Below are 12,950 nucleotides of genomic sequence, written 5' to 3'. Positions count from 1 at the left end.
TTTTCCTCAGGAATAGAAGGAATCCATTCAGCCCATTGAGCATGTTCTGCCTTGATTTGCATTTCGCTACGTTTCCTCTATTCTATCTTTATCAAATAGTTATCTCTCCCTCGTAAACACCTCAATTGATTCTGTATATGGCTTCCTGCAGTTTCTTACTGCTCCTTCTTTACAGAAATGTTTGTGCAGCTGAATGCTTATTTACTTTGTCAATTATTTTGAACCTGTCATTTGGATAACCCTCAATTTCCTCAATTTTCGATATCACCACAACTTACTCAGGATATTTTTTTGTGTGTTTTTTTTAAAGATCGCTTGGTGGAATCTAGCACTTTGCGAAAAGCAATAGAAGCCGTCTATGCAGCGTACCTTCCAAAAAATACACACCCATTCCTGTACCTGAGGTAAATATAAAGGACAGGGAAGGGTGTGCAGTTGTTGCGAGCTTCTCTTTGGTTTATTAACGTTCAGCTCTCTGTGTTCTTTGGTTTAAGTCTTGAAATACAGCCACAGAATGTGGACGTGAACGTCCATCCCACCAAGCACGAGGTTCACTTCCTGTACGAGGAGAATATCATTGAGCGTGTGCAGCAGCACATCGAGAGCAAACTCCTCGGCTCCAATTCCTCCAGGACCTATTTCACCCAGGTCAGTGACACTTCTTCGTTCAGCAGATCTTTTTATACATATTGTTGTCTTTTTTTTCCCCAGCACCCCCACCCAATTTTCTTCTCTTCCTGAAGATATTCTGAGGCTTCCATTTCTAACCCTACCACACCATCCACCAATGTCCTTGCATTAAATTGGGTTAAATGTGCGCGTCTCAACGGCTTGATAAGACACTTTATCAAATGTAAGGATTATTTATTATTAGTGTGGAAGTTGTCTTTGCATCTGTTTAATAATTGTTTTTCACAAATCTTCTTAGACACTGCTGCCAGGCTCTTCCATAGCCTCGGATGAAATTGTCAAACCTTCAACGGCATCAGCAGCTCAAGACTCTGGTGACAAGCTATACGCTCACCAGATGGTGCGGACAGATTCCAGGGAGCAGAAGCTGGATGCCTTCCTTCAGCCAGTGTGCAGAGCACAGGCTGGGCAGGCCACGAACAGCACTGGTGTGGCTTGGGGTCAGGACTGTGAGATGGAGGAGGTAAATGACACTGCCTTACCAGCTCCAGCAAATTCTCTAGAGACTGAGAGCTCAACAAAGTTTGAGGAGGACCCTATACAGTCATGCAGCAAAGCCTCAACTAATTCATTGTCCAGGTAAATGCTAACTATCAAAGTGAATGTGATTTGCACTTGCAATAAAACCCTTGGACATTTTTTGCAGGGACTTATGGCTGCAGAGGTGTTTTAAGAGTGGCGTTGGAATTTACAGTAATTCGACTGTGCAGTACTAAGTGGTGTGCTGTGGATACGTCTGTTATTTCTCTGGTCAGTCTCTGATCAAGACTGCTTTTTTCCACCTCTGCCACATTGTCCGTCTCTGTCCCTACCTCACGCTAAATCCGATCCAAATCCCTAGCCACACTTTAACCACCTCCTGGCAGGAATTTTCAAACTTCCTGGTCTGGTCTCCCTAGATCCACCATCCTTCAACTTCAGCTCATCCCAAATTCCACCCACCTCCTGACCAACACTAAACTCCATATGTCCATCACCCCAGTCCTCGCCAGGCTCCACTGGCTCCCTGTCTTTCAGTGGATCAACTTCAGGGCCCTCACCCTCACCTACAAATTATTTCATGCCCTAGCTCCTCTGATCTTCTCCTCCCGCGCTCCTCTGATCAGGTAACTCGGCTTGCTACACATCCCCCACTCTACTACCTGTGGCCAAGTTTTCCAATTCTACACCCCAACCTCTGGAACTCCCTCAAACCTCTGCCTCGCCCCATCTCTATCTGTATCTGTTTTCAAGCCAGTGAGCAGAGCAGAGGCTGGGCAGGCCATGACCAGCACTGGTGCAGTTTGGTATCAGGACTTGAGATGGAGGAGGTAAATGACATTAGCTTACCAACTCCAGCAAACTCACTAGAGACTGAGAGCTCAACGAGGTTAAAACCTACCTCTTTGACGGTGCCTACGGTCCACCCCTCCTCCCCTGCCCCAACCTGGTGTCCGCCCTGTTATTGTAATGCTCTCCCAAGACTATGTGAGGGATGATGTATAAGTGTAAGTTGTTATTTAGAGATCGTCACCTTGAGCTATGTGTCAGGTTAAGAGGTTCTCCCACTTTCAATGAACAGTCCATGTCCCTGAAACCAGCTGTCAATTGTCATTTGCCGGTTCAGGCCAAGGAGCTATTTTCTGCCCTGCCCCACTCACACCGCAGCTCTCCACTAGATCTGTCCACAATATCATCTTTGAATGAGTTAGAGACGGGAGCTGCTGGTGATATGATGGGAGCTGGTTCCAGGTTAAGAATCTCTGCTTTCCAACTGGATGGTTCTCCTAAAAGTAACCAGGATATTCGGGGAGAGGAGAGTTGGAGGATGAGTACAATGGATCTTAAAACAGAATGCACAGTCAATCCACCTTACAGTGAAGCACTCTAAGACGTCTCAAAGATGTGAGAAGGCATTAAATCAAATGCAAGGATTATTTTCATTATAATTATTGGAATAAATTGGCATTCATTCAAAACATTTTTTTTGGTAGGAAGAGGGCAAGAGCAGATTCAGAAGTGGAGATGAAGGTAGACAACTCCAGCAGTGAAACGGCAGCTGCTCAGCTCCCCAAACGCCGGATTATTAACCTCACCAGTGTGCTGGCATTACAAGACGAAATCAACACCCAGTCTCACACAGGTACAGGCTTCCCTATAGTGGCGCAGGGTCTAACGCTGACTGTGACTCAATAAATGAATGCACCACCTTTGCTGAGTTACATAGTAATCATTTCGGACTGGAGAGCACTGTGTCCAGGCTGTATGATTGTGGTGCACACTACCATATCAAAGCCATAGGTAAGAGTTCAAGCCAGGAATTCAAAAAAGATATGGGAAGTAGCAATTTTAAAGTACATGTGAGAATTCAGAGAACTGGAATTAGGGCAGCCTATAGTACGTGATACAGCATTAGGTCAAATAGTCTATTCCTATGTACAATAATCCAATATAATCCCATCCAATTCTAATAGATGTTCTCAATGTTTCTGTCTCTAAAGTTGTCACTAATAACCCTGAATCCTTTTAGTTGACAGAAACTTGTCTGGTTCCTTTTTAAAACTTTTCCCATATTGTAGAATACAAGTCCAAAGATCACTCTCCATATGAGCCCTATTGTTGGGATTATCTGCTCCCAAACTACACACTGTGGTTTAGCTTCTGTCGGCCAAGGTGATGATGTGGCACCTCAGAAAACCTGTTATATAATCCTGCTTCAGGAAGAGAGAAACCTCATCCAGGATTCTGGTTGTGATTGCTATCTAGTGCTTTCCTGTTTTAAAGTGTGTGTGTAAACACTGAAATAGAAGATGAATGCTCTTAACTGCGAAGCCTCCTGTGATCAAATAGCCTACTGATCCTTTCTATCTGCCCTTAACACATAAAGACTGAACAAGGTGCTCCTGGCACTCGTGGCTCTAATGCCAGATAATACATGGTGGGGGAGGGGGAGAGGCGCAGAGTTAAAGATTTGATTTGTAATGAGTGACCCGTTTGTAACTTTATCTTAAGGTCTGCAAGATATGCTGAGGAACCATTCATTTGTGGGCTGTGTAAACCCTCAATGGACATTGGTGCAGTACCAGACCAAACTTTACCTGATTAACCTCACCAAGCTCAGGTAAACAAACTTAAACCTTTAAACACCATTCGGGCAACGACTGGGAGATGTGACTAATGGGGGTGTAAAGAGGACGTGGGCGCAGAGAAGATTTTTATCATAAAAATGGAGTCCTGTAGCGTAGTGGTTAGCGCTCTTGCCTTGCAAGCAAGACGACCCGGGATCAAGTCCTGGGCAGGGCAAAACCTTATGCACGTTTCCTTACTCCACACACCTCTGCTTACCTAGCAATAAGTAAGAGCCCGGTCATTTTAGTTGATTGGCGGATCGCTTTTTGGGGATAATAATTTCTCGAAAAGAAAAAAAATATTGGTAACTCAATCCATGACTTTCATGGAACACTGCTGTGTGCAATTGGCTGCTGCGTTTCGTCCACACAATACACAGGCAATCCGCTTGCCAATATATTCTGTAAAGCTCTTTGAGACGTCTCAACGGCGTGATAAGGCACTGTATCAAATATACTTCTTACCTCTGCCACAGACTAATGGTTTCAGTGATCTGTTCACTAGTCCTCCCAAATAACTCTGCTATGTTATGAGATTCTTTTCAGTTCAACCTCTGAATCCCAACCTCTGTATTGGGTTTTACCACCATAGAGATTTTATAGCACAGAAGGAGACTGTTCGACCCACCATGACTGTGCTTGTTCCCTGTGATATACAACCCCTCCCCCACACACATATACCTGATAAATTGATCAGTTCTCTGAGTTAATGAACTCGTGGTCAAGGGGAACTCAGTAGATTGTCTTCAAAGTTAAATAACTTTGTTTCTGCCAAACCAGTGTGTACAATGTAAACAATCATTTCTCTAGCTGAGATGGGTTAGGCACCCCACTAAACCCTTCATTAGGTGCAGATGCATTTCCACCACGACATCCACTCATTCAGCCAATTAATAATCCATTTCAGAAGCTTCCCTTCCTCTTGTGCTTTCCAACCTTGTGGACCAGCCTCCTGGGTGGCAATGAGTCAAAAAGTTGTGTTAAAACCCAAATCAAAATCAGTAGGGCCAGAGCAAGAAAATAAAAGATAAAAGATTTATAGAATAGACTGTGCATACTGACATTCCAATGTAGTACTGGGAATGTGCTGCATTGTCTGAGGTGCCATCCAAAATCCCCCCCAAATAAAGTTGGTCATTCGATTCATGGCTGTTTGTGGGACACTGCTGTGTGCAACTGGCTGCCGCGTTTCGCCCACAAAATACGCAATCAATCCATTTTACGGTCAATGTGAAATGGATGGCATTTTCACCCGCACTAAACTCCGCACCTCCATTACCCCAGTCTTTGTCAAACTCCATTGGCTCCTTGTCAAAGAACGGATCAATTTCAAGACCCTCACTCTTGTTTTTAAATCCCTTCACGTCCTGGCATCCCCGTGTCTCCCCAAACTACACTCTCGCCCTACACCACTACCCGCTGCCTCCGTTCAACTGGCTCCAGCCAGTCCCCTGGACCCTCTGCCCCAACATCGGCAGCCTTACTTTCAGCCACTCCCAGAGCTTGGTGCTGGAGAGATCTGAATACCCCGAAGCTGTGGAACTCTCTCCCTCAAACCCTTTGCCTTGTCCCCTCTCTCTCCCTTTTCAGTTCACCTTCCTCTTCGACCGTGCCTATGGTCACCTTCCCCCTCCCCCTGGCTCGGCATCGGCTCTGCCACTGTTAACTGCTCTAAGATGCCGTACAGTGTGAAGGGCACTATATAAATGCAAGTTTTGTATGGTAAATCCTATGAAACACTTTGAGATGTCTCAACAACATGATAAGGCACTATATCAAATACAAATTAAAGGATTATATATAACGTCTATCGAATAACCCTTATCCACAGGTTTAGTCAGTCCTTCAAAGGTCTAAAATCTGTCAAGTCCGGCCTCCCTTTCATAAAGCCACGCTGACTCCCTCTCATCATTCCATTTGTCTGTCAGTGGTTTGTTCTTCCTTCTGGATGATATCCCACTGTTTTAACTGTGGTATGTGTTGGTTGCACTGACCTGCAGTTCACAGAGTTGCTTAATGCTCCTTTTTACAAACTGCAGTTGCATTTGCCTGTCTCCAGTCCTCGATTACCTTCTCCCATTCCCTAAATGTATCCACCAGGATGTACTCAAAAAGTTAACAACAAAATCTGCAGGGTTATGTGGCTATGGTATTTAACAGCAGCTTGCACTTTATATAGCACCTTTCATGTGGATAGACATCTTAAAGCATTTCACAATGATGATGGGGATCAGTGAGCAACAACAACAAGATTACATTTGTATAGCGCCTTTCACGTCGGGAGGACGTCCCAAGGCGCTGGACAGTGTACAGCATTTCAGACCCAAGCTGGGATCGGGGGAGAAGGGAGAGGAGGGAAAGGGGGGTGACCATGGTCGAAGAGGAGGGTTTTGAGGCAGGACTTGAAGGAGGCTAAGGAGAGTGTGAGGCAGAGTGATTGGGGGATGGAGTTCCAGAGGTTGAGGGCAGAGTGGCTGAAGGGTCTCCCGCCAATGGTGGGGCGGGTGGGGCGGGGGACGTGGAGCAGGCCAGAGCCGGCTGAGCTGAGGGAACCGGCGGGTTGATAAGGGGTTAGGAGGTCACAGAGATAGGGTGGGGTGAGGCCATGGAGGGCTTTGTAGGTGAGGACCAGGATTTTGAACTGGATCCTCTGAAGGATAGGGAGCCAATGGAGTCGGGCGAGAATGGGGGAAATGGGGTCACGGAGTTTGGTGCGGGAGAGGACACGGGCTGCAGAGTTCTGGATTATCTGCAGCCTGTGGAGGGAGGAGTTGGGAAGACCGACAAGCAGGACGTTTGCATAGTCGAGCCTGGAGGTGATGAAGGCATGAACAAGAGTTTCAGTGGCCTGAGGGGTGAGGTAGTGGCGGAATCGGGCGATGTTATGGAGGTGAGGGAAGGCAGAGCGGGTCATGGCTTGGATGTGGGGAAGAAAAGACAGTTGCGGGTCGAACAAGACACCCAGGTTCCTGATGGCTTAGTGAGTTGAAGTGTGCAACCATGGAGGTTGATGCTGCCAGAGCCTGAGGTGCTGAGGCGCTGGTGTGAGCCAATCAGGAGGGCCTCAGTCTTGTTCACATTCAGCTGTAGGAAGTTTGCCCTCATCCAGGACTTGATGTCTGAGAGGCAGTCTGTCAGGACAGCAGTGGCCCTGGAGTTGAGGGTGGAGGCAGAACGATAGAGTTGGGTGTCATCCGCATACATATGTAAGTTGACCCCATGTCTGCGGATGATGTCACCATGGGGGAGCATGTAGATATTAAAGAGGAGAGGGCATAGCCCCGGGGGATGCCAGATGTGACAGTGTGGGGGCTGGAGGAGAAACATTAGAGGCAACACAGTGGAGAAGGTGAGAGAGATAGGAATCGAACCAGGCAAGGGCAGGTCCGTGAAGATTGAGTGAGGCGAGGGGGTGTATGAGATGGAGTGGTCAACAGTGTCGAAGACGGCAGAGAGGTCGAGGAGGACAAGGAGGCAGAGGGAATCCTGATCACAGATGTTCAGAATGTCATTAGTGACTTTGACCAGGGCTGTTTCCGTGCTGTGGGCAGCGTGGAAGCCGGATTGGAGGGGTTCAAAGAGGGAATGGCGAGAGAGAAAGGAGCAGAGCTGGGACGCGACGACTTGTTCCAGGACCTTGGAGAGGAATGGGAGGTTAGAGATGGGGCGGTAGCTGGAGAGAAGGGATAGGTCCAGGGAAGGTTTTTTCGGGATGGGGGTGATGACGGCTGTTTTTAGGGGGGTGGGATCTGAACCGGTGGACAAGGAGAGGTTGATGACGTCGGATAGGAGGGGTCCAGAAGGTGGAGCTGGGAGATGAGGAGGGGATGGGATCGAGGCAGCAGGTGGTGGGTTTGAGTTTGCAGACAGTTGTGAGGGAGGAGGGAGAGATAGGGTCGAAGGAGTATAGGGGGGGATGGGTGGGGGTGGATCATGAGGGAGAGGTGATGTGGGGGTGGCTGTGGACGGGGCTGAGGTGGCTGAACGTATCCCCTCGATTTTAGATTCGAGGAAGTCCAGCATCTCCTCAGTTGGAGTTTGAGGAGAGGATGGGCGAGGTATGGGAAGGTGGATGAAGGAGATGGTTTGTGGTAGAAAAGAGAAGCCTGGGGTTGTCCTTTGCCTCCAAGGAGGATTTGGCGGAGGTAAGAGTGCATCGGTAGGTCTTGGTGTGGTGAAGCCAAATCTGCCAATGGACAGTTAAGTTTGGATTTGGTCCAGGCCCGTTCAGCAGCTCGCATTTGTACCTTGAGAGAACGGAGATGGCTGGTGTACCGGGGATTTATGGGAGTATGAGGCAGTTCGGGAAGTGAGGGAGTCCAGAATGGTGGAGAGGGAGTTGTGGAGAAAAGAGAGTGAGGAGGGGAGATCAGTCTGGGAAAACCAGAGGTGTAGGAGTTCAGATGACTTCAGGGCATTGGAGAGGGAGAGGGAGGAAATTTTTTTGTGATATGTGATGGGATAAAGCAGAGGGGAGAGGAGGGGAATTGGGGGGGGGTTGACTGAAGATTTGGTCAGTGAGAGTTTTATTTAAAGAGGGTTTTGAAGTTGGGGAGAGAAAACTGAAGCCAACAGAATTTTGGGAGAGAATTCTTGTGGAGCTGGAGCTGAGTGACCGAAGGCTTCAATGTTGTGATTGCAGAGCACTGAGCACTGAGTGAAACACTGTCATGTTTGTGTAATCTCTCTTGTGTAAGTATGGTTTACAGTTTGTGCTTTCCTTTCAGCCAAGAATTGTTCTACCAGATATTAGTATTCGACTTTGGCAATTTTGGAGTGTTAAGATTGTCGGTGAGTAAGTTACTTATTTATATCTGCCTTTTTTTTAAAAGTGTAGAACAAGATACTGATGTACCTCTTTATCTTGGCTCAGAATCCAGCGCCTTTGTATGAACTGGCCATGCTGGCTCTGGAGAGCCCGGACAGTGGCTGGACAGAAGAAGATGGCCCCAAGGAGGGACTGGCAGAGTATATTGTGGATTTTTTGAAGAAAAAGAGTGAATTGCTCCGAGATTATTTTTCACTTGAGATTGATGGGGTTAGTAATACAACAGCAAAAAATTGCATTTATATTTCGCCCTTTCACATCGGAAGGACATCCCAAAGCGATGGACAGTCGAGGGTTATCACCCAAACTGGGGGATGGATTCAAGGGGGGTTGGAGCCGTAGGGACGGGCAAATGTCGGTCAAAGGGGAAGATTTTGAGATGAACCTTGAAGGAGGTGAAGGAAAGGGGAAGGGACTCTTGAAATGGAGTGGGGACAGAAAGGCTAAATGCCTGACCATCGATGCTGGAGTGGACAAGGCCGACCAAGGGAAGGAAAAGGTGGGTTGATTGGGTTTTAGAAGGTCACAGAGGTAGGGTGGGGCAAGACCATGGAGGGCTTTAAAAGTGAGAACGGGATCTTGAACTCGATCCTCTGGGCAGGGATGGCCATCCTGCGTGCTGTATTACATATGTGGCCCTCAAGTTAGCCATCCTGCCTCTGGGGGATGGGGAGCCAGTGGAGCCGGGCAAGGATGGGTGGACTGGGGTTGGGGAGTGGGAATAGGCTCCCAGAGCTTGTTGCTGGAGAGGAGAGAAGCCGCAGAGTTCTGAATACCCCGCAACATGTAAAGGGAAGATTTGGAAAGACGAGCGAGCAGAGAGTGAGAATAGTCAAGTCTGGATGTGATAAAGATAATGGATAAGGGTCTGGTGGCCTGAGGGGAGATGTAGTGGCAGAGACAGACAATATTGTGGAGGTAGAGGTGGGGGAGGACTGAATAGCTCAAGAACTAGATCTGGGGTTTTGACGATATTTGAGCATCGAACAAGACGTTGATTTAGTGAGGTAGAGTGTGCATCCATGTATAGTAATGTTGCCCCGCCTTAAGGGAGCCAAGTAGGAGACATTCATGTTGACATTCAACTGGAAAAAGTTATCTCTCGCATAGGGCTTGATGTCTGACAGACAATTGGTCTGAATAGCAGTGGAATTGAGGTTGGAGCCAGAGAGGTAGAGTTGTGTGTCATCCTATACAGATGACCATGTACATAATAAAGAGAGGACCGAGGATAGAGCCCTGAGGAACACTGTTGGTCTTGTTGGCAGATACAAAGTGGAGATGGGTTGGGAAAGATGAGAGTGAAATCAGTGAAGGACAGAATCGTGAAGATGGAGCTAAGGAAAAGCGGTGGAGAAGAATAGAAGTGTCAAAGGTGGCAGAGAGAACAAGTTGGCCAAGGAGGCAGAGAGAGCCCTGGTCACAGATGGAGAGAATGTCGTATGTGACTTTGATTAGGGCAGACTCTGTACTGTGAGCAGAGCACAGTCCAGATAGAGGGCTTCATTGCAGGAATGCAGGGAAAGAGCGAAGCCAGGAAGCAACAACTCAAGTAGCACAAGTTCCCGGGACTAAAAGGGGAAGCACCTTGTCCTGACCCTTCACCTTAAAGTCTTAAACTCGAGGGGAAGAATGAAAAGCTGAATAAAATATTAATTTTCTGCATTCTGGTTACTGACCACCTGGTAGCAGCACATCCCTTCTATTTTCCATGGAGTGTGACTCACTGCAGGTTGTGAATGATTTTGAAGAGGATCAAGAACCAGCCATTCTGGGATATTTCTATTTCTGATTATTCACAGGAGGGAAATCTCACTGGGTTACCTCTACTCCTGGAGAACTACATTCCAGCTTTGGAGGGGCTTCCAATGTTTGTCCTGCGGCTGGCTACAGAGGTAGGTACTCAGTGTTTCATCTTCAATCACATTGAAAGCTCAGTTACAGCAGGAGCATTGGAGGTTATTGACCCAACAACAACTTGCATTTATATAACGTCCCTTACGCAGGTAGTGTCCCAGAACGCTCAACAATGGCGGAGCACGACGCTGAGCCAGGGAGTGAGTTTCGGGGCGAAGTGGCTGAAAGCATGGCCACCAATGGTGGAACCCTCATGCAGAAGGCCGGTGCCAGTCAACTGGAGGCAGTGGGTTGTGGGTTAAGAAGGTTGGAGAGGTAAAGAGGTGCCAGGGCATTGAAAACGAGTGTGAGGATCTTGAAATCGATCCGTTCGGTGATAGGGAGCCCGGGGAGCCTGGCTAGAACTGGTGTGATGGGGGTATGAAGTTTAATGTGGATGAGTAGGCGGGTGGCAGAGGATCAGCTGGATCCTGTGCATGGTGGAGCTGGGGAGACCGGCAAAGAGGGCATTTGAGAAGTCAAGTTGGAAGGTGACAAACGCATGGACGAGTGTTTTGGCTGCATCTGGGGTTAGGTACAGTCAAAGGCAGCGCAATGTGGTGGAGGTGGAGGAACGTGGTCTTGGTCAGGGACCGGATGTGGGGAAGAAAAGACAGCTGTGGGTCGAACCTGATGCCTAGGTTTTGCACTTGTTCGGTAAGTCTGACGGATAGGCCGGGGAGATTGAGGAGGTCAGAGCCATGGGATAGAAGACGTTGACGGGAACCAATGAGTATGGCTTCCATCTTGTCAACAATGAGCTGTAGGAAGTTTTTGCTCATTCAGGCCCTGATGTCCACCAGACAAGCAGAGAAAACATGGGCGGACCTGGGGTTGCAGCTGGAGAAGTAGATTTATGTGTCATCCGCAAATGTGTGGAAGTTTGGAACCCACACGTGGAACCGGCGGCTCATCAAGGGGCAGATTGGCTAACGGTTCATTGCTTTGATTGATTCCACTGCAGCTCAGGACATTTGAATGGCCCCAGGATTACTGCTGAAGTTCAGTAGTGAATAATGCATAATAATAATAATCTTTGCATTTGATATTATACCTTATTACATCAAAATGTCCCAAAGAACTTCTAATTGTGGAAGCGAGTTTGCACTTACTAATGTTTGCCCGTAAAACTCACTTTGCAGTATATCCTGTGAAGTGCTTTAAGATATCTCAACCACATGAATGGTTCTATATGAAATGCAAGGATTATTCTTATTCCACAAGTATATTCCTCCACATTTTCTGCGGGGTTGATGTCTGGGACACCGGGAGAAACTGGCATGGTTAATGGTAAATGTCCTGAACAGGCAGACTGAATCTTGGTTTAACATCTCTATAAGAGCGACAGTGCAGCGTTCCCTACATTGGAGTGTCAGCCTAGACTATGAGTTCAAAATTCCTATGTGGAACTTGAACGCACAACCTCCCGTGCTACCAACTGAGCCAAACTCATATGATTGCTGTTCCACAGCAATTCAGGTAATCAGATAAATTGCACACAGAAAAATCTGCAGCGAACAAAGTAATTGAATGTTTACTCGAGACTGACAGTTACACATTGCTTTTGTGTCCTGGATTTCGCGTGGTTTTGTTGACAATGCAAAGTAATGCCCTCATAAAGTACAATAGAACACTCCCAAAGGGTAATACCTTTCTATTATACGCAGGTGAACTGGGATGAAGAGAAGGAATGTTTTGAAACTTTCAGCAGAGAATGCAGCATGTTTTATTCCATCAGAAGCCAATACATACTGGATGAGCGTCAGGCATCACCCAGTCTGGGCCAGCAGGTACATTTTACAAGCTGTTGTGATTTGTGTCTGTAGTTTCAATGTTTTATAAAGCTTCTCCAGGAAGAATATTACTGACTGTAATGGCCAAGCACCAACCTGACTCCCGACTGGCAGGAATTGTGCTCCAACCAGCAAGTTCACCACCTACAGCACTTCTTATGTGCTTGAAATAAGGAATACTTTGTTATAGTGTTGTCGATTGGATCTAATATCTGTGACTGCCTTATAAGTGAGGCTCAAAACAATGGCTGACTTGTCTTCCTGTGTGAAGTGATGTCAACAGCACAGAGTGCGCGTGCACAGCAGACAGGGAGTGATGTTAGCGGTTCTTCATATGGGCAAGAAATGACGTCAGAGGCTATGTGGCTTGTCAACCCGGAAATAAGCCACTATGTAGTGCGGGAAGCTGCGCATTCAACACCAGAAACCGGGTGTACAATGCTTCTAGTCAGCACAAGTCCAGAGTAGACTTGGCCTGTAAGTGAGTTAAAGCTCAATGATAGGGTTTCCGTGTCCTAAAGGGGAGCAAGCAGGAGTGGGATTAGTCAAGGTGGCTCATGTGGAGAAAATCATCTGGGCCTAATTCTGTGCTGTTAACATTCTGAGTTTCAGTTATTCCACACGTTTTACACATTG

The 12,950-nt window shown here is 47.2% G+C and overlaps 1 protein-coding gene across 1 annotated transcript in view; it reads left to right on the top strand.

Moving 5' to 3' along the window:
• Window positions 1-12,950, top strand: part of mlh1 (mutL homolog 1, colon cancer, nonpolyposis type 2 (E. coli)) — a 31,490-nt gene that overhangs the window by 17,755 nt on the left and 785 nt on the right. The window contains exons 10-18 of the mRNA XM_007904047.2: window positions 311-404; window positions 495-648; window positions 929-1,269; window positions 2,664-2,812; window positions 3,682-3,790; window positions 8,525-8,588; window positions 8,671-8,835; window positions 10,428-10,520; window positions 12,189-12,311. Of these exons, the coding sequence (XP_007902238.1) occupies window positions 311-404; window positions 495-648; window positions 929-1,269; window positions 2,664-2,812; window positions 3,682-3,790; window positions 8,525-8,588; window positions 8,671-8,835; window positions 10,428-10,520; window positions 12,189-12,311 (1,292 nt within the window). The remainder of the gene's footprint in view (window positions 1-310; window positions 405-494; window positions 649-928; window positions 1,270-2,663; window positions 2,813-3,681; window positions 3,791-8,524; window positions 8,589-8,670; window positions 8,836-10,427; window positions 10,521-12,188; window positions 12,312-12,950) is intronic.

This window comes from Callorhinchus milii, unplaced genomic scaffold (assembly GCF_018977255.1).
Source record: "Callorhinchus milii isolate IMCB2004 unplaced genomic scaffold, IMCB_Cmil_1.0 Scaffold2, whole genome shotgun sequence".
NCBI classification, from domain to species: domain Eukaryota; kingdom Metazoa; phylum Chordata; class Chondrichthyes; order Chimaeriformes; family Callorhinchidae; genus Callorhinchus; species Callorhinchus milii.
This window is presented reverse-complemented; position numbering and strand designations above follow the sequence as displayed.